At 44.0% G+C, this 20530-nt stretch overlaps 1 protein-coding gene across 1 annotated transcript in view; it reads left to right on the forward strand.

The window, feature by feature from the left end:
* Nucleotides 1-373: 373 nt before the first annotated feature.
* The window catches only part of ALK (ALK receptor tyrosine kinase), a 320140-nt gene continuing 299983 nt past the window's right edge, over nucleotides 374-20530 (forward strand). The window contains exon 1 of the mRNA XM_062605735.1: nucleotides 374-610. Coding sequence (XP_062461719.1) covers nucleotides 511-610 — 100 coding nt within the window. The 5' untranslated portion in view covers nucleotides 374-510. The remainder of the gene's footprint in view (nucleotides 611-20530) is intronic.

The following is a 20530-nucleotide window of genomic DNA, read 5'->3' on the forward strand; positions in this document are numbered from 1 at the left end:
GTGGCAGCCAGCCTTGCGGGCCGGGTCATGGCGGGGTACAGGCTGCCCGCACGCCTCCTGGCTGCCGCCTGCCTCGCCCTGAGCTTGGCCCCGGGAGTGGTGGGGCCGCGGGAGAGTCCGGGTCTCTCGCGGGTGCAGAGGAGGAGCCTGGCAGTGGACTTCGTCGTACCCTCGCTGTTCCGCACCTACGTACGGGAGCTGGTGCTGGGGCAGCCGGGGCGCGCCGTGGCGCGGTGCCGCTTGCGCCTGGACTGCGCGCCCCTGCTCCGCGCTGCCCGCGGGGGGCTGCCGCGGGCCGCGCCACCCGCCTCCCCCGGCGGGCCCTCGGCGGCCGGGCGGCGGCTGCGGCGCGCCAAGCAGCTGGTGCTGGAGGTGGGCGAGGGCAGCCTGCGGGACGGCTGCTCCGGCGAGCCGCCGCCGGGCTCCGGCGGGGCGCATCTGGAGTTCAACCTCACCGAGCTCTTCTCCTGGTGGCTCCGCGCCGGCGACGGGCGGCTGCGGGTGCGGCTGATGCCCGAGCGCCGCGGCGCCCTCCCAGGCAGCGAGCGCGGGATGTCGGCGGCCATCCGCGCCGCCCGTCCCCGCCTCCTCTTTCACGTCTCCGCGGCAGGTGAGCCGTGCGTTGCATGCCGCGCACCGCACCGCGCCGGGCAGCGCCCCTCGACCGCCCCCGCCGCGTGCGACCCCGCGGAGCCCCCGCGTTCATGGAGTCCTGGCTGTGCAGCGTGCTCGGTTCACTGGGACGCGCGTCCAGCCCCTCCGCGCCGTAGCCCCGGTCGCCGTAGCCCCCTGTCACCATAGCCCCGGTCATCGGCAGCCCGACGGGTGCGGGAGGCGCAGCTTTTCCCGAGCAGTCGCGCCTTCCCCTAACAGCTTGTCCTTAAGGAGATTTACCGGTGCAGAATGTATGGAGGAGCTTTTGTGGGGGCTATTTTGAAAGCGCTGAGGGATTTTAACGAAATGCCAAGAGTTGGTTTGTGCCAGACAGCCGCAAGTGAACCTCAGGGCTTAAAGTGTCATTAGTCGAAGGACAGCAAGGTCAGGTTCTTTGAAAGTTAAAAAACAGCATACTAAAAAGGGAAGCTTCCTCAAAGTGCTGCATGTGATTCCAAGGTTACATACTGTCAGACTTAAGGGAACAGCACAAATATTTCCAAAGCTGGGGCTGGCTGCCAAATTTGTATGTTAATGTTATGGGCTATTCGTATGGATAATATAGCTCTTCTTGAAACATACGAGGTAATGGCTGACAGACAAAGCTGCAAGAAGGTGTTTCTCCTCCAAGTTTCATGTATCTGTGAGTTAATTTCTATCCCTTTTAAAACCAGAAAGGACCCTTAGTGAACCATGCTGTATCACCTACTGTAAGACAAGAAGTTGTACAGCTGAGGATGCTCATGTAGCACTAGTACTGATGTGAAGAGAGAACCTTCCTTAAAGTTTTGGCTCTGGGTGGCAGGGATTTGTAGCCAGGGTATGGAGCAATTCCATTACCTCAAATCAAGGCTCTGCTTTGGGCCAGTGGCCAAGAGAGATTTCCACTCCCTGTGTGCATTGTACCTTTAACACGAGCTCTGATTCATGCTCTCCCACTAAAAGAATATAATACCTAGAGGGCTGCAGGGCCAAATAATTTGTCACAGTGAGTTTGGTTAGGTAGCTTTTATGAAGCTGGGTAGAAGTCAATGGTGTGTCCCTGAGTAGCCACCTACTTAATGGACCACAGAATGTACTTAAGTAAATTCACAGGAGGTGAGAGAAGTCAGTGCTGGGTTTGGAATACAAAGTTGGAGCAACTGATTTTCTTACCCTCAGCTGAATAACTACACACTGAAAGCATCTCACTGCTGCTGCCTGAAACAAAATCAAAGCAGGCTGACAGAGCAGCCTGGGGGTGTGAGTCTTACACTCGCGGCTGAAGTGAGGAACCTGGGCTGCCAATTCTGGCAGGGATAGTGCAGAGGTGCTGCCTACCACAAGGTGGCCGGGAGAGGCCAAAGAGGCCAACACACCTCCTTCCAGCAGGTCTTACCTTGCTCCTCTGCAGTAAAAAAAAGAGAAGAATTAATTAAAATTAAAGGCACCAAACCCTACTATCTTTTCTTTTTCTGTTTGGGGAATTTATTGTGGTTAGCAGTTGTTTTGCTTTACGGATCTCCCTTTTTGGCAGTGATGATACAGCCTTAGCTTTTAGTGCTTTCTTGACTCCAGTGATTATAGCAGTAAGGCAGCTGGAGGGCATACGTTTGTCTTCTTTGAGGATGAAGGTGTGTTTTTAACCTGGGTAAGGTGTATAAATGTGAACCTAGAGGTGCTCTGATCTTGTGAATACACTACAGATGGAGCTTTAACCAAAGTTAGTAAAACCCACAGGCTTTTTGTGTTGTCTGTTGTCTTGCTGTTGAGAGGAAATGCATGTTTTCCAAGACAGATAAGTAGCAGTTAGCTATGCCCCTGACAAATCCTGCTGGAGACAAGGCTTTGCTGCTCTTCTTGCAACACAGTCGTGCAAAGTCAGTTGTAGGGGATGCAGGAAAAGGAGAAGCAGAGGGAAGGAGTATGGACTTCATTTACCTATATCACAGTCATAACTTCTAGTAGCTGTCCATAATCTGTAAAAACCCTACTTTCCTCTTGAATTCTACACCAAGGTTGCTAACATGCATAAGTTGTGTCACTAACAGGTTACATCTCTTTTTACAGCAGTGATGCCTTAGTGCAGTTCTCCTGTTACCTGGCTTTGTACTGGCTTTGGTACATGGGTTTGTTTAAAAACACTACAAATCCATCCTTGCTGCTTTGGTGCTGTATGTGAACACTGTGTGTCACTGCCATACCTGAATTTGCCCTTGTAGCCCTGCTGACAGCGGGATGTGCTGACACAGTGATCACAGGATGAGCAGCATTCACCAGCCCTGAAGGGTGCAGATTCCAGCAAGTATTAACACCACTGCAGCTAATGTGGTGTTAACTTAACTAAAAGCCCTTCCTCAGGCAACTGAGCCTTTCCTGCATTGGGTAAGCTATCTGCAGATGGGTTGCAAACAACACAGTCCTCCCATCAGCAATGTAAAGCTGCTTCACTTACGGTGATGCACTTAGCTTTTTATTTCTGCTTTTCTCTCTTGTGCTGGGGATGCCCCGGATTGCAGTACTTCCCAGGAAAAAGAATTGCCTTGCTAAATTACTTTAGCCAAATTAGCCACCCTGTGAACAGAGAATGAAATATATTTTAGGATGAAAAAAAATTACAAGGGGAGGAATCCCCATTGACGTTAAGGGTGACAACTGAGTCCTATAACTAGGGCTTTATTCTCTAACTGTTCTACTCTCCAGTGCTGGCTCAGGGATATTTAAGTGGAGTGAACCTTTTCCCTTCTCAACAGCATGTTTGCACAAAGCTTAAAGCAATCGGTCTCAGTGTGTTATTGAACAGTTAGTAAAGGATGTGCTTACTGGACTGCTCTTGTTTAACACACAGACCATAAAGTTCACAGGAATTTCTGTAGGGCTGTCCTGCGTAAGTGCTCAATGTCAGATTTCTCTCACACACTCATCCTCCTGAAACAAAGCAACATGCAAGAAAAAGCTTCCATTTAGAGAATGGAAGTCCTCAGCCCACCTGCCACTTCTGTGCCAGCTTGGCCTTTGCAAAATCAGGTAGCAGGGAGTTTTCCTCTCTTGGAATACTTTCAGAATTCAGATTTTCTGCTTCTCCTTCCCCCAGTGCTTCTCTGGGACAAAAAACATCAAATCAATGTTAATCATTTCTGTGGAAGGGCACATCACAGAAAATGGAGAGGAGGGGAAGGGTGAGCTTGGAGAAGGTTGCAGTGCTGCAAGCCTAATATATTTTAGGCAAACCTTCCAACTGGGAGGTTGCTGTTGGCTTTGCTCTCATTGCCTTTGGTTTTGACTGGAAATTCCACCCTGCCTCTGAGGAAACCTTTCTCAAAAGAGTTTAATCCAAAGCAGTGCATTGCCATAGGAAACTGTGCAGCTAGCAAGCCTTTCTGTCAGAAGACTCTTAGTACTGGTCTTACAGGTTTTGCTATGTAGTGTTGAGACACAGTGGGTCTGTATTTTGGACAGGTTACTGAGCTTTCTTGGGGAAAAAAAATCCAAAATTGTCTCTATATAGACACTGTGAATTAAAGGACTGTTTGAGCATTAGTACTGACTTCCCCTTGCATGACTGATCCTCTGCTGCTGGCTTGAAATTACTCCCAGGGATTCTAAGATCAGACAGAGTTGCATATGTTTTGTGCAGAGGTCTTGGGAGGGCCTTCTTGGCAAATCCATCCCACAGACAATACAGTGTGGGGAGGCAGAGGTTGGGATTAGCCCAAGGTGAGTGCTCTGCACTGGCATGGGCTCTGTAGCAATCCCAAACCCTTGCACCCCAACCCCACATTGGTATTTGGATTTCTATGATTTTAATGTCCCAGGTAAGCAGTCCACGAATGTTGCTCAGTAGGTTTCCTGTGAGTTTACTCAGGAAGTTTAAGAAGCTGAAATGGCCATAAAACAACTTCCCATGATAAGTAATTGCTACTTACATATGCAAAGGTGGGAAGTGCATGTTAAAAAGGGGCATATAGGGATCAAAATGAGCCATTCCTCCCTCTAGAGGTCAATGTACTTTCATTCATGAAATGGATTTAACATTCCAATTATATTTTTTAACTAGCAATGCATAACTTTTCATCCTCTGGCTACGTGAAATACTACTCCTGCTCTGTGGCCTTCATCTAAAATTTTATTAACTTGCTACATGTATTTTCCCTGCAATTGTCTGCATTCACGACATACCAGTGCTATAATGATGCTGAGGCAATTAGGCTTTACATCTTTAGGGTACTGCTACCATGCACCTGAACTCATTTGCAGAAGCCCTTTGCCTAAAGATTAGAAAGAACTTCAGACTAGATGAAAATGTGGTTTGGAAAGTGGACATTTTGTAAATGAAAATTAGAGCTCCGAGCTGAAATTTGACTTCAGTGAAGTCTGCAGAATTCTTTCTGCATATATGAGGGGTACCAGCATTTAATGAAGGTCTCTTAGTTATATTTTTCTTTTGTTACTCCTTTTTGCTCTTGTTTTTCTGCTTTCAAAGAGCAAAGTTTGGAGTTGGGCTGTACTGAGAGGAAACTGGTAAAAAACATCAGTCACTTTCCAGTTGCTCTCTGTTTTTATCTCATTCTTGACTGTACATGACATCTGAGATCTGATCTTGCTCTTCAGTGGCAAAACTTGGTGAATAAGTCTGCAGCATTGCAGTAGGGCTTCTGTCAGTTTTCATTGTAGTGCAAGTGATTTTGCACTTCAGCTATCGGGCCAGCTTTGCCAGTCCAAAGCTGAAAGATGGGCCTGAGTTGCACTGGACTTTACCCTAGACATGAAGTAGTGAGAATTGAGGTTTTCCTTGAGTTGTCCTGGGTGCTAGTGTGCTGCATGCTGATTACCGTTTGCTAAAACACAGTAATCCTAGGTGTGCTTAGGAGCATCTTTCCCCGTCCTTCCTGCCCTAAGTATTAAGTGTGTAGCACCTCCCTCTAGACCAGACTAGTCACTGGTGCTCTTCAGAAGTGTGGATTTAGTCAGGTCACAGTGCCTCTTCTGGAACCGTAAATGCCTAAACCAGATTGCCTAGTGGTGGGTTTGTTTGGCTTCATGGGCACCATGATCCTTGGTCCTGCCTGTTCCTTTCCAAGGCACTTTCCTGCTCCTTCAGCACACAAAAAACCCTCATAGCATATGACTCACTTTACTGATGATGCTTTGTTCATTATTTCTATGCTGACCACAAAAATTTTGGGCTTTGCAAATTTGTTGCCAGTTATTTGGTAGATAATATTAGAAATGATGCTCTGTCTTCACATGGTTCACAGAAAAGATGAAGTCATCACTATTCCTCATGGCTTTGCTTGGTCCAGAGTTATGAGTTGTCACTGACAGTCAGGATTGCACACAATGTGTTTGATTTCTGGGTCTGTTTTCTGCAAATTTTGTTTACTTTTAGACTCATTGTGCTTATGAATTTTGTTATTCATAAGCATGTCCCTACAAGGGCATGGAGTGACAGGACAAGAAGGAATGGCTTTAAGCTGACAGGGGGGGAGATTTAGATGAGACATTAGGGAAAAAATATTCACTATGAGGGTGCTGAGGCGCTGGCACAGGGTGCCCAGAGGAGCTGTGGCTGCCCCATCCCTGGCAGTGTTCAAGGCCAGGTTGGATGGGGCTTGGAGCAACCTGGTCTAGTGGAAGGTGTCCCTGCCTGTGGCAGAGGGTTGGAACTGGATGAGCTTTAAGGTCCTTTCCAACCCAACCCATTCCGTGACTCTGTGTTCAGTAAAATAGCCATAAACAGACACTAAAAGAGGCACAAGTATAAGTTTATTATGTTTATTTTTTTTTATTTGAATGAACATTTATGGCACATCTTAAAACCATGTTTTCTCTAAACTTGCTGTGCTTTTATTTCTGCATACTTAAAAACAGGGAATAAATACCTACAGCAAAGTGTACTGGGAGACTCAAGTGCTTTATTATACAAATGCAGAGACATCCTTCAAAATCAAGGGCAGTTTTGCAGTGTCTGATTGAATTGGATTCTGAAGTAGTCTGGTCATTTGGTTCACTGCAGATCTCACATGAACATTACATGATAGGAAAAAAAATCTGTGTTTCTGACAATGATTGTGCATGAGCCAAGGAAAGCAGAAAAAGAGAGCGGAGACTGGCAGCATTTAGCACTTAGAAAATTCCCAAATCCATGAGCCTCATCATAGTAAGGAAGGTATCACATTTTAGATATCAGTGTCAACTCATTTTTGGGTGTTTTGGGAGTCCAAGATGTGATTTTCTGCCCAAGCAGCAGCATATTCTGAATTGTGCCTGGACGTTTCCTGTCTTTCTTTCGCATACCAGAGCAACCCCTTGGGCTACCCAGCACTAGAGTAGTGAGCTCAGAGATCTGCTTTTCCAGCACAAGTGACTTACCTAGCAGCAAACAGTTCAGGTTGCCTGCTTTCCACATCTCTTTCTACTAACTGAGCCACAGCATCTGTTTGCTGAGAAGCCGCTTCTGAACTCAGTGGGGCTGCTGTGACCGCACTGCTGAGCCGAGAAAGGTCCTTTATGAAATGTGCCACATTTGTCTTGCTTCTCTAATTCAGAAAAATTTGGTTGGAGAAAAATGTCATGGAAGCATAAATGCAGATTTGATAAGTCTGACCTTTCTTTTCTTGCGAACAATAAATGTCAGAAAGCTTAAAATGACAAGCTGGAATGGCTGGAGGTTATTTATGTGTTTAAATATTTAGGCAAGAAACACATTTTGAGACTGAAGTCTAATTTACATGAGTATTTTGATTTATGACTGGGGTGGCCAAGTAGCTTCATGGTTGCCACTCTCCTGCTTAGCATTGCTACTCAGAAATTCTCTGTGACAGCGGAGGTGGGACTTGGGTATCTCTACTTTCAGGTACTATAAACTACATCAGTTACAGTGAAGGAGAATCATCTTCACTTAGTCGTTATGTAGGATCCGTGACGTGGTTGAAGTGCTGTAACTGTATACTGTATCCAGTAGAAGGAGTTGGTGGCCAGCTGCAAACAGACTTCAGAAAAGTTTCTAACACAGGCACTAAACTGTTGTGCATAGATGGAATCAAGCATGGAAAAACAGGTACTGAATGTGAAGCGATCCTCATAGTTCGAAACCAGTATATCAGTTAGTATTTTGCACTTATTTTTCCTTTGGCCAAAGAAGTTCACTAGGTAGCTGCAAGAATCAAGTTCTGCTTTGACTTTCAGCTTCATTGTCTAGTGACCATGGCACAAAGTGAGCAGGAGGAGGAAAGAATCTCATGAGGAACTGGGCTTAGAAGGGCTGTGCCACTGACATCTTGTGTGACACTGAATACCTCCCTTCATGATACCTACTTCCTTTATAACGCAAGGGTAGTTTTGGCTGCTTTTGGACTCCACTGGTAGAGGGTACTATTTTTGTGTATTACTGGTGCTTTTACTTCCCAAGAACCTCGATGAAGGTAATAAGGTGCAGTGTGAACTCTGAGATTTCTAAGGGACAAGCTAAAGCAGCCTACCATATTGATTTGTTCCCATCTCTGCACTGGTAATCATAGGACTTCTCTTTCCTTCACTTCAGTGACAGCAAGCTTCTGAAACTTAAAAATGCCATCAGTTCTATTTGATCCTACCAGAGGCTGAGTTTCTGGGTTTCATTGAAAAAATCATGAGCCCTGCCTTTGACTATTAAAACACCACCCATCTTGAAGTCATATGGTCCAATCTGGATTTGGCATTTGGATACTTTGTGAGGCTTATGCCAGAGTTGCTCTTGGCCCCACAAAACATGGAACAGAGGAGGATAGGCTGTAGTTCCTCTGCCTGTGGCCAGCTGGCCAGGGTACATTCAGCAGCTGCAGCTGGGCATCATGGAATGGTTTGGGTTGGAAGGGCCCTTAAAGCTGATCCAGTCCCAACCCTCCTCTGTTTGCAGTGAGGAGCTCCAGGTGTTGGCTGTGGTTTGGCTGCTGGTGGTTGCTGAGCAAACTGAGCACTGGCTGTCCTGGGAATCAACAGTCCTTTATGGTTTCCTACTTAAGGTATCGGAAGCTAATGCAGAATGGGGGATTTGAGGATGTTTAAAACTTCAGTGGCCTGCCTGTTTCTTCCTGTGTTACAGATGGCAAAGTGGAGATACTAAGCAGGAACCTTTTGTCTACATGGATCTAGAAATGTGGGGCATCCTCTTTGTAACTTGTCTCCGACAACTCTTCAGTTCAGTTTGAGCATCTCAAAAGCTTTTCAGTGGTAGCCCAGTGTTTACAATGAGGCAGAGCTACCTTTTCTGCCCAAACTATGGCATGTGGTGAATCCATTTTGGACTGAGACTTCCCCTGTAGCAATGTGCTGTGAAGAAAGAGGTGCTTGCTCTTCCTGCAAGCTTCTCCCCGTTTCCTTACTGGCAAGCAACTCTCTCTGGTCTCATATGTTACAAAACTTTGTGATGAAAGGAAACCATGACTTGATCTCTTGAGTTACAAGCTGGAAAAGGGAGAGAAGAAGGTTCTGTGTAAGGTGAAGAGCAGAGAATACTTGGTGGTGAATGTGGGGGGAAGAAGCAAGGATGTTGCAGTGGTGAGGGTGGGAGCACAATGTGATATGGCTATGTATGTGTTCTTCTGCTGTATATTTCTTGATGTCTGTTAGGAAGAGGTAATAGTAGCCTAAGTGGGCATACTGGAAATGGTGTTTCTCCGTATGTCAGACTCTTTCTAGGACTTCTATGTTAATGAATATTTCTTTCCAGCTCAGTTTTGAAAGCTCACATGGTTCTTGTGAATGCAGTCACCGTAGTACCTGTGACGTGCAGCTGCGTATCTGTGACTTCACCTACTAGAAATATGTGGTGATCCTTCAGAGCTCTGCAAGTTGCAGCAGGTCTCTAATTACAACCTGTGCATTGGCACTTGCCTGCTGTTTCTACTGGCCCGTTAACTAACAAGCTATCTCAGATGCATCAGATCTGGGTTTTTTATAGCTTCTTTCATGCTACATTCTCAGATTACTTTAAGCCTTACCACCCTGGTGACAATGTTAAGCATTATTATATCTATTTTACTCAGAGATCATAGAAGCCAGGGATGGAAAAGGCATTATTTGATTGAGTTAGATTGCAAGTGCTGAATACAATTTTCTCATATAGAATATACTAAATAGTGTTGTGTCTCTCAGCTTCAGCCAAAAAGCCAAGAAAGAGCAAGAAATTAGAGTCAAGAGGCTCTGTAACTCACTAGAAATACTGCAGCAGTTACTGGCAAAACCACCTTCGAGTCTCTCTGCTCAACACTGTGTTTGCAACACTTGTCTCTCAAATAAATCTGGTTTTGTCACATTCCATGCTTTCTATGCTGTTGTCTGCTTTTGGGAGCATATGTGTTCTGCTGAACCTTCCTCTGTGTTCAGACCTTGCTCTGTGGCTTTTCTATTTGTGAGGTAGCATGTGTCAGCAGTAGAGAGCATGATGCAATCGTTAGTTCTGAGGGACGTTTCATTATTGATGCTAATTAAACTTGAAACTAATGAGAAAGGATTACTTTTCAGGGCTGGAGAAGAGGCCAGAATAGCTATTATAGGTTAATTATTCTTCTAAAAGACTCTGTTTAAGTAACAATTCATTTTGTCAACTTTTCTTCTTACGTTGTACAAGAGCCTTCTTTGAAGAGGATTCAAAATATAATTGCTGCACTGACCTCATCTAGCTCTCAATCAGTAATCTCCTTCCATCAGCAAAAGGTTAATAAAATCTTTAAGGAAGGGAATTCTGTGCCTTATCTATGTGTCGACAATTCAGAATAGGTCTCCCTGCAAGTATTTCCTATTACCCTTCTGCGTGATTTCCTTGGCATACTTTCTACGTTTGAAAAATGTCGTATTCCATAAAGCTTGCAAATGTAATGGTTGCTTTGCAAAACAGGTTCATTCCAGAGGCAGGGAGCGAATCTAGTCAGGCTGGCTTGAGAGTTGCACCTAAGTCAGAGCCTGCTTCCCTTTGTTTTTAAAGGACTGGAGCCTGTGGTCAACATTCAGTCTCTCCTCACTGTACAGGGCACTGGGGTGTCCGCCTGGTGGTTAGTATTTGCTGAGTAACCAAGGAAAGGAGGAGACAAAGCTCACTTTTTGTAGGAGCCAATGCCTCTCTCACTGGGAAGCGCTATGGCTTTTGGTGGGCAGGACACGCACTGGTCCCCTTTGCTCCTTCCTAGCTCTCAAGTTGTCACTGTCTTCCTCTGGGAGTCTTCTCCTGTAGAGATGAGTAATGGCTTCAGACTTGCAATTCTGTATTACAGAAAGGAAAAGGGAGAGCTGGATTAGTGATATTATGAGTACAGAAAGCTGGATGAAATGTTTGTGAGCAAGGAGGATGTCAGTCTTGAGCTCTAAATGTTAGGGCAGCTTATGCTCCATTAACCAGTTGCCTGATGCCTTCTGGCAGGGCATCTCATTTGCAGGCAGGGAGCTGTTGCATTAACATGAGGACTGTGAAGGCAAATGTCCGTTTTGGAAGGTGATGCTGTGAGCAGCAAGCGCTCAAATGGATGGTGGGAGGTTGCAGCTTAGGAAAGCCCCTTGGTGGTGGGGTGATTTACCTACTAAGCACGTTACCATCTGAGGTGTGACACAGTGTCTTAAAAGGGCAGTGTTCACCAGTCCTGAGTTCAAGGAAAGAGTTGCATCCTCTGTCTTGGCATTGGGATCAAGTTCAAAGAGAAAATGCCCTCTGAGTAATGGCTCTTGCCACAGGACTCTGCTTAGGCCAGCTCATAGGATGTTGAATAAAAACTTCTATTTAAAGTGCTGAGTCCTATTTGCAGTCAAAGTTTTGAATCACGCGGAGATTGATCAAAAGCTCAATGTTTCCTTCTGTGCCTTGCCAGCCTACTGTCCTTTATCTCCTGAAACAAAGCAGCATTAACTTTTAAGATCTGATTCAATAACATTTTATGGATAATAATTATGACTGATATTAAGCCTTCAGCAACCACTCTGTATGGAGACTTCATGTATTGAGGTTTATTACCAGTGTAACCTATCATTTTACATCGGTTGTAAAGCAGTACCAACTATACAGATAAGAGCAAAAAGAAGTATCAATGAACTATTTCCCTCTGCTGCTCTGCAGGGTGTTCATGTGCTTGCCACTTAATATTGCTGGCACGGTGGGAGCTTGCTGGGGAAGAGTTTTTGTTTACAGAGTCTGTTTGCGCAACTGCAGGGATGTGATGAATGAACGAATGAGTGAATGGATGAGCTGCAGCAATCCTCTGCTGGGAGAAGGAATCCATTAGTGCATGCACCCTGGAGACCAATCGATCATCCTTTCCCTTTTAATAAGAAATGTGTGAATTCAAAGTTTTCAGAGATGCTATTTAGAGACAACCTCCTTTGCTTTCTCTGAGGCTTATCCCAATAGTGGAAGTTCTTTAATGCATGAAACTTCTTTGGATACCCCACATTAGTGATTTTGTTTTTTTTTTTATTCAGAAGTTTCCCAGTTTTAGTGATCTCGCCAGGAAATAGTTGTATGTACACTGTTTATGGAGATGTTCACTGGACCAAACTAAAGACCAGGTTGAGCAGAAGAAAGCTCTGGTATTCTCTGAGTCCTGAAGTGCTGTGCACAGTGGTGTAATGTAAATAGCAATATGAGAGAAAACTCGCGTTGTTTTCCATGCAGGGTTGTCATGGAAAGTTTTCCTATTGTACTGGCACTGAAAAAGTCACCTGAAGGACCTAGGACTGGGTCCTTGCTCAGCTGAACCTTGTGATGTTCATGCATCATTAACTGTAACTGTGCTATATAGTTGCCTTTTTTTGCCTTGCTCCTCCTCATAATTTTCTATATAAGGAGATCTACCTCCCTGTTGTAAGTTCAAATAAGATGCTGTCTGCTTGTGTCCTTTTTGCCTTTTTGATGGGCAAGCAGAAGGGGATTCTAAACCACTCTGGGAGCTACATGGAGGCCTTGCTTTGACATCTCTAAATATGTGAGTAATGGGGTGCTTAGAACTGATTTTACGTGTGATGGATGCTCAACAATAAGGAATCACAAATTGTGGGCAGCAGAGCTTGGAGAGGAGAGCTGCTCAACAAGATTAATGGGAAGGGAGACCTTTAGTGTAATGAAAGACACAGTTCAGGCTTGAAAACAGACAATGACACACTGAATGGACTCTTGAGGAGTTGGACAGTCAGGTTCCCTCTGCAGGCAGTAATGCTGTGCATTTGTAGAGTCCCTTCCCAGGTAGGAGATGTGGGACAGCTGTGTGACAAATGTGCTGTAATTCTCACTTCACCCACAAGTGATCACACTGATACACCAAGGGGTGGGATTGTGTAAGGGCTGTCTGTCAAGGTGATAGGGATGTCGAAGGAAACCTAGAAATTTCTTTCTTTTCTAACAAGTGCAAGCCAGTAAGGAAAACAGGATGAGACTGAGCTAGAACATAAACCCTGCAGTGCTCAAACCCAGTTATTTTGCTACCAGAATACAATTCCTCTAAGAGCACTTAATGTAAGGTTGAGGCTGACGTCAGTGAGATCTTCCTCGGATCTCATCTAGCCAAATTTTCCTGTGGAGAAATTGTCTCAGACAAATCATGCTAGTGAACTGTAATTAAAAACCCCACACCAAACCCAAGAAGCCAATTGAAAAGCCCCCTTCCAATTAGATAGTGTATTGAAGTTTAAAGGTGTATTTTATTGCTGTTAGAATTATCAAGTTTAAAAGACAAAAATATCACAGTATTTTTGTTGGAAATAATAACCCCACCAGATGAAATTGTGGCTCATCTTTCCCTTCCACTGTAAGTTGCAAGCTGTTATTAACTCTCTGTATCATGACTAAGGGGTTCTGAGCAGGGAGCAGAATTAGCAAAACGTTAGTGGAGCTGACTACAGGATCATTGATTGTTATGACTGCAACTGTTATTCCCTGTCTCTGACAAGGATAATAATGTGTGGAAATGAAGCCAGCAAACATGTAAAATACATCTAAATATAGAGGACAAGCCAGCAAGATAATGACTGGACCAGTAATCAGATGCAGAAGGCCTTATCTGTAAGTACAGTGGCTTGAAAGATGGCAGTGCTGGTAGATAAATATTAAGAGGACTATGAAGCTGAGAATAAATAGAGTAATATTCTCTAAACAGTAAAGAGCTGGAGCATAAGACCCTGGAAAGACATTTGGGACTTATTGCTTGAAAAAGATCCCTAAAGCTGTCAAGCAGACGTGCAGCTGGTAAGTAGATGACTCGCTGGGATGTTGACTGAAATGGTAGAAGAAATAAATCAAAGGGGGTTGCATTAGTGTAACTGAAGGCAGTACATTACTTTACTTTGAAGTATAGTGTCCTGTGGAGAAAGCAATGACTGTCATCCCAGAAGAATGATCAAACTGAGCGGAGACAAGATTTAGACTGTAGCATAGGAGGTGTCTTTTCTGTGCGGGCATAACTTCCAGGTTTTCTTGAAAGCCTTGGGCTGGAGTTTGATGAGAGGCATAGGGGGCTGATCCTGACCTTACTGAACCCAATGGCATATTCTCGTTGTGCATCTCCTCCACTCTCAGGTATGGCTAGGTCTGGCAAGAACCACCGCTCTTTGCTATCAGGCCAACTGTCATGAGTGCACAGCATGCCTCATTTTTCGTGTCAGAAGATAAGAAATAGAACTTGTTTCCAACCTGGCAGTTTTTGTCAGTACTTAGCCTAGATAGTAAGCAAAAGAAGACATTGGTGCGAAGTTTACTGACCAAAACAGTATTATCTGTGCTGTCCATATACAGGACAAATGGGCACATGAGGTGCTGAGAGCCTTTATTCTTGAATTCTTACTGTTTTGTGGAAGGGGCTTTTGGGCAGAAACTGTTGCACTGTAGCAGGGGTGTTGGCTATAGCAAGAGTTGTTCAGTGGCTAAATCTTAGATCTACGCCTGTGTTTTGAGTTGAATGTAAACAAGGGAAGCATCATCCCAATAAGGGGAATGAAGGAGCAGGAGCATCCTAGTGCAAGCAAAGGGAAAATGTCAGCTTGCCAGAGTCTAGTGATAGGAGGAAAGCACTTGTCAGGCTTATCAGAATACACCTGAAGAAAAGGAGGGTTCTGTTTACATCTCAATAAAAACTTATATCCACTGTTTATTAAGCATTGCATCTCTGGAGACCTTGTTTCTAATTTTTTACCATTACTTAAAATGCAGTTATGTTTGATTTACCCCAAAGTGCTGTACAGCGCAAATAGATCAGGTAGATCTCCTAGCTGAGGGTGAGCACCCTTCCGCTTTCCTCCCTGCCTATGCTGCTGTGACCATGCCTTCATGCTAAGGCACTTTTACATGGTATCCCAGAGTTGAAGTTAAAAAGGTGAAAATATCTGCCCTTTCTGCCCCATGAAAAGGTTCTCTGTATATGATCCTGGTGTTATTTCAAATATACTTTTGTCACCTAAGTCTGAAAACAAGCCCCGTTTTAAAATAGAGTAAAAATCAACTAACTTGAGGTGTCCATCTGAATGGAGAACACCACTTTTTACTCAAGAAGAGATAAAAAATGCCTTGTTCCTGCCTCAAAAATCTGTTCTGAAGTAGCTGTGGATAGTCAAAACCCATATGCAAAGATAAGAGCTGAAGTATGATCTCATCTCTTAACATGTCTTTTATCATCAATCTCATCCCTTTCCCCAGAAGCACTTTGGGATGGTAGAGTGGTGTCCAGATTGAAATACCCAAGGAAAGGAAAAATAATATGAAGGTCAGACTAGATTATATGAAAGTCACATCAACAGAATTATCAGATAGAAGAGCAGGCAAAGTACCTAAAACATAATGAAAACTCTTATCAAAACTAGTTTACAACTAATATGGAAGTGCCTTTTAATCTCTTACGTTAGTTCGAGCGAGAATAAGTCAGATTATTTCTTTTCTAGTCTTTCATCTGGTCCATCAGTTCCTCCTTTTGGGCAGCATCCCGAGAAACATTTGTTTTATTCATAGTTTTGATTTCACGGCAAGACCAAGACTTCTCTCTTGTGAGTGTACTCCGAGCATCTTAAACAGTATAAACTTGTGTTCTGCCTCAGGATTTTCATGCTCTAAGAAGTTAAGCTTTATATGGTGATTTTTTAACTCCTCTGGGCATGTCCCTAGCCTAGCAATGACAGCTTAAGGTAGCTTTGAGAGCGTGATTCTCTGTCTAAAGCCTCATCCTTGATGTCCTAACCCTGGTCACTGCTTCACTAAAACCTGTCTCTAGATCCTTATGGACAGTTCTATTGTCCTGGAGTGATCACTGTATCTCTTGAGAATGGAATCCTGCAAGGTCTGGAAGCAGTTCTGTTTTCTGTGGGTAAAAGGAGGTATCTCTTGCCTCTCCGTAGGATCTGTTGTTGGTACGGATTGCTGGGGTCAGACATGGGGAGTTTCAGCCGCTCCTTTCAGCGCATGCCCAAGGACAAGGAGGGTGCTTCACTTCTGGAGCTACAGTTTGATGAAGGCTCAGTTTTGAAAATTGCCTCTATAAAAACTTGCAGGTAAAAGGCTTTCTGGATCAGAGCCAAAGCTGGAGTTGCAGAAGGGCAAATTCAGTTCTGGTGACCTGAATCTCACCTGCCTTAAATGCAGAGTCCAGGTGGGTTTTATTTTCCAGGCAAGCCCATTTGTTTTTACTAGAAGCTTCTCTGTTAAAGCCTTTTTCTACTTGAGCAAGCTAAATGCTGTGTTGTGATATTGTACTGGGGATCCCTTCCCAAAACAGCCTCTTCCTCCGGTGAGGCTGGTTGTGGTGGAAGTTGTACCTTTTTGTGACTGACACCGTCGTGACTTGGTCCTGTGCAGACCTGCCTTCATGTGACTTCCTCCACAGGTTCCTTCCCAAATCCTGTTTCTTTATATAGCATTTCTGCGCAAGTAACTCCTCTCTCAAAGACACTCTGTAAGAGCAGTGTGCTGCCATTCCTCTGAGTAGCACTAAATTCGTGACAAACTGAAGGGAGATTCCACAGCAAGGTGATAAAACTACTGCCTAGGCAACTTTTGTGCTGGCTACATACAAAACGAGGCAGGCAGCTTTACCCTGTAAAGTGGAGAGAGATGAGGGCAGTTTCAGTGTTTCACAATCAGCCATGATCATCCATGAAATGAAGTTACTTGTGTTTTAAACTGATGTCTTGATAGCGAGGGACTCCATTTTTCACCAGTATTCATGCTTACTCCTCTGCTATTCCATAACAGAATATAACAGAAGATACTGCAGGAACAACCCCAGGTTCCAGTATAGGTTGGGGAACGACCTGCTAGAGAGCAGTGTAATATATTAAACCACTTGGATTTCATCTGTTAATTGTCGTCAGGGAGCTTGAGAGATGCAGGTTTTAAATGTGTAAATATATAATTGGGAGCAAACTGTTGAGGAGGTGAGGGTGACGGAACACTGGAACAGGCTCAAAACCAGTGGACACATTCCTGTGACTGAGTCCCAAGAAAGCAGTCAGTTAAGTTGAGACTGTGATACTGTGATATTAAACCACTTGGATTTCATCTGTTAATTGTCGTCCTTGAAATGCAGGTTTTAAATGTGTTTATAATTGGAGCTGTTGAGGAGGTCAAAACCAGTAAGACTGTGTCCCAAGAAAGCAGTCAATTAAGTTGAGAGTGGGGGAAGGTGAAGTTTTGTAGCAGTTCCATAGTCTTTCATGATCCTAATTTTTTGGTAAAATAATGACATCGCTGAACCTTGCAATGTTGCTGAAGTGGTAAGGAGTAGAAGTGAATGTGGCTTTCTTCTGAGGTGTTACCCTGAATAGGTTGTGCTGTTACCTATGTCATTGGGAACATCTCTGATACTGCAGGGAAGGTAAGAAGCTCTGACCTGTGTCCTTCAGTCTTGGAACACTTCACATAGTTCCCTTTGTTCTTTTCCTCCCTTTTTGGGGGGTCTGATGTAATTTACTGTTAGTACTGATAAATATGCTACTACCCCAGTTAAAACCAGTAGAGAGTCACAGCCTAGTGCAGGGTCAGTGCTTGGTAGTGGGTGAGGATGGGTGGCATTGCCAGCGGTGCTGCTGTAAGCTTGTGCTCTGCAAGTGAGCTTCTCTGAGGTCGCTAAAGCTTTTGTGTCCCAATTGGAACTGTATGTCTGCAACAAAATGTCAGCTGAGCAGTACCTGAACATCATGGCTTTCCTTTTTGCCTGGATGAGGTATGTGCAGTGCAGACATCTTATACCATTGCAGTTTGTTTTAGCAGTGGCCGATCAGTTTCTTGTCACACCAAAAACTTCAACAAGTTTTGTCTTCACAATTCCTAACCAAGTGCAGAAGTCCCTTCCAACCTCAGCCTTTCTGTGACCTGTGACTGCAGACATCATCAAATAGGATTGAGCCAGGCTTTTTAGGGCAGCTTGAGCTGTGCTGTGTTACCCTGTGATACATGTTCTTAACTGTGTTATTTCATCATCTAGTGAATGCGTGCGATCCGAGCATCTCTGCTTGGAATACTGAGCTCAGACTTATGATACTCTTCATACGTGATGGCTCACCATGCACATCAGCAGAATAAAGCAGTGTTTCTCATTAGGAGAGTGACAGATCTCTTATAAGATCATCGAATTCAAAGTCATGCATGAGTTCTCTAACTGCTTTAGGGTACCGCTTGGGTATCTGCTTATTACAGAGGACTTGTATTTGGCTCCCCACAGAGACAGCAGGTCAGCCCATTGACACCTGCCCACTCTGTTAACACACCAGTGAACCTATTGCTGTCTAATATTTGCATGACAAAAGAACACAGTTGAGAACTGAGTTATAAAATGCAGGTCACTCGGTAGATGCAGCAGGCAGCGAGGGAGCATGAGGTGACAGTAGAACAATTCAGAGTAGCAAGTGGGGACACTGCAGCTGTTTGTGCTCTAATTGCATTTCTCCAGATGTTCCTGTGATGTGAGGCAGAAGCCAAGCAGTCTCTAGGCATAACCATATTTCACTGCTCAGCCTTCCGAGCACTCTTCTGTGGCCTGTAGAGAAGGGAGGATTTAAGGACCTAAGCCATTTTGTCTTCTGTGCTGTCAAATGAACTCTGTCTTTCTGAAGTAACATTTCCTGGGTATATTATTTTTTCAGAGCTTTCTTTTCACATTAAGATCAGCAAAAGCTCTTTTTGGGAAGCCTGATTAAAAATGCAGTTCCTCCCAGGAAAGAAAAGAAAATAACGTTTTCAGCCTCAAAAGAGATCACAAAATTATCATGAAAAAAATGCAATGAATGTTGAAGATTATGCATTGCAGGAAAGTAGGTAAAAGTGACTTCGGGGCTTTCTGCTGTTTGTAAAATCATTTGTGCTTTTTTGAATAGACATCTGCTAAGAGTATAGGTGACAAAGCCCCTGGGAGACAAGAAATGTCTTGTAGTGGGGTTAGCTTCAAGAAATTGATGAAGATAGCTAATTTCTTTGTGGAAATTCTCCTTGTCTCTATATTTTAAGTAAAATAAATAAAAACAAACACACAAACCCCCAAATGAAACCTCCACAAAAGCCACAAGAAACTGCTCTTTCTTCTCAGCTGCGTGCTGTTAGCATTGCTGGGAATGCAAACATAGATGGCCTCCAGCTCTGCTGCAGACCTTTGCCTCTTGGGATCTGACTGGGGCATTGGCAAGCGAGGCTGTGGAAGTACAAACACCGCTTTCCTGTTTTGCTCTCTTGGGCTGGGTTGTGTTCCTCTGTGGTGCTGGTATTACTCAGATAAGTGCCTGCTTTCTACCTGGACCTTAACTCTATTAAGAAAATAGAGGAAATCTCAGGAAAAGGAATTTCTCCTTCGGCCTTTTTGACATTGTACAAAGGGTGTAGGAGAGAGGATTGCAGTGGCTTCAAGTGTTACCTTCTACATTGCATACTGCCAAAACCTTTCCAAGCGGTGTCCATTTTATAAATATGTTTCCAGTCCAGATCATCAGAGGAAATGAATCCCTGAAGATGGTCACTATTTTATTGTGACTGAGTTGTTTGCAAGACCTTAGCAGTGAATGCCTCTCCAGCTCTAGCCTGACCTTCACCTGCAACCAACCCTTCTTCTGTTTCCTCATCAAACAGCCTTTCAGATGGAATAGAAAATGTTTGTTGTTACATAGCAAAAAATAATGATGCTTCCCCAAAGCCCATGCTTTATCAATAACTCTTAGTGTGTTTTGCATTCCGAGATGTATCTAGCATTTCAACTTGGAGCAATGCATTGCATACGTGGAAGGCAATGACTGTCTTTCCAGTGTCTTTCATTAGTCATTTAAGGTGAGTTGTGTAAAATCCAACTGACCCTTCTATAATAACTAGGGGCAAATAGCTCTGAGTTGTCATTTTGATAAATTTTGGAGTATTGTCAGTGTTGTGGGCTAAGGAGCCACGAATCCAAGCCTTTCATCTGTCATTGTCATTATGAAATACTTAGAAAGAACAGGGGGAATGTGTCCTGGTGATTCGATAAATCTTATCTCCATGAATGAGTGGATTTTGTGTGGTTTCATAATCTACTGAACTCTAATAGCATATATCCTTTGCTTTAAAAATAGCTGTAAGAACAAGGTGTTTGATGAGGCTGTGCATTGTTTTTCTGCAACCCTTTAGATTGTTTTTATGTCAATGAATGACTTTCAGTGGTGAATGTCGTAACAATTATTGACCTGTGTAGTACATGCATGGCTTTAACAATTTGTCATGTGATCAAAACATGTTTCTCTATAGGATATAATACCAAGGGCAGGCAGAACACCTCTCACAGCAGCATTGCAATGAAAAATTCAGAACTAGGTAGAATATTTGTCATTATATGTTACCAAATAAAATGCTGGGTTTAGCATTCTGTATAATGTCTGTTGCATAGTTGGGGTCTATACTGATAATTTAGTGCAGTCTAAAGTCCTGTTGTGTTTTATTGTTTTC

The sequence above is a fragment of the Pezoporus occidentalis genome, unplaced genomic scaffold (assembly GCF_034315485.1).
Source record: "Pezoporus occidentalis ecotype Australia unplaced genomic scaffold, CSIRO_AGI_Poc_V1 ctg93, whole genome shotgun sequence".
In the NCBI taxonomy this organism is placed as follows: domain Eukaryota; kingdom Metazoa; phylum Chordata; class Aves; order Psittaciformes; family Psittacidae; genus Pezoporus; species Pezoporus occidentalis.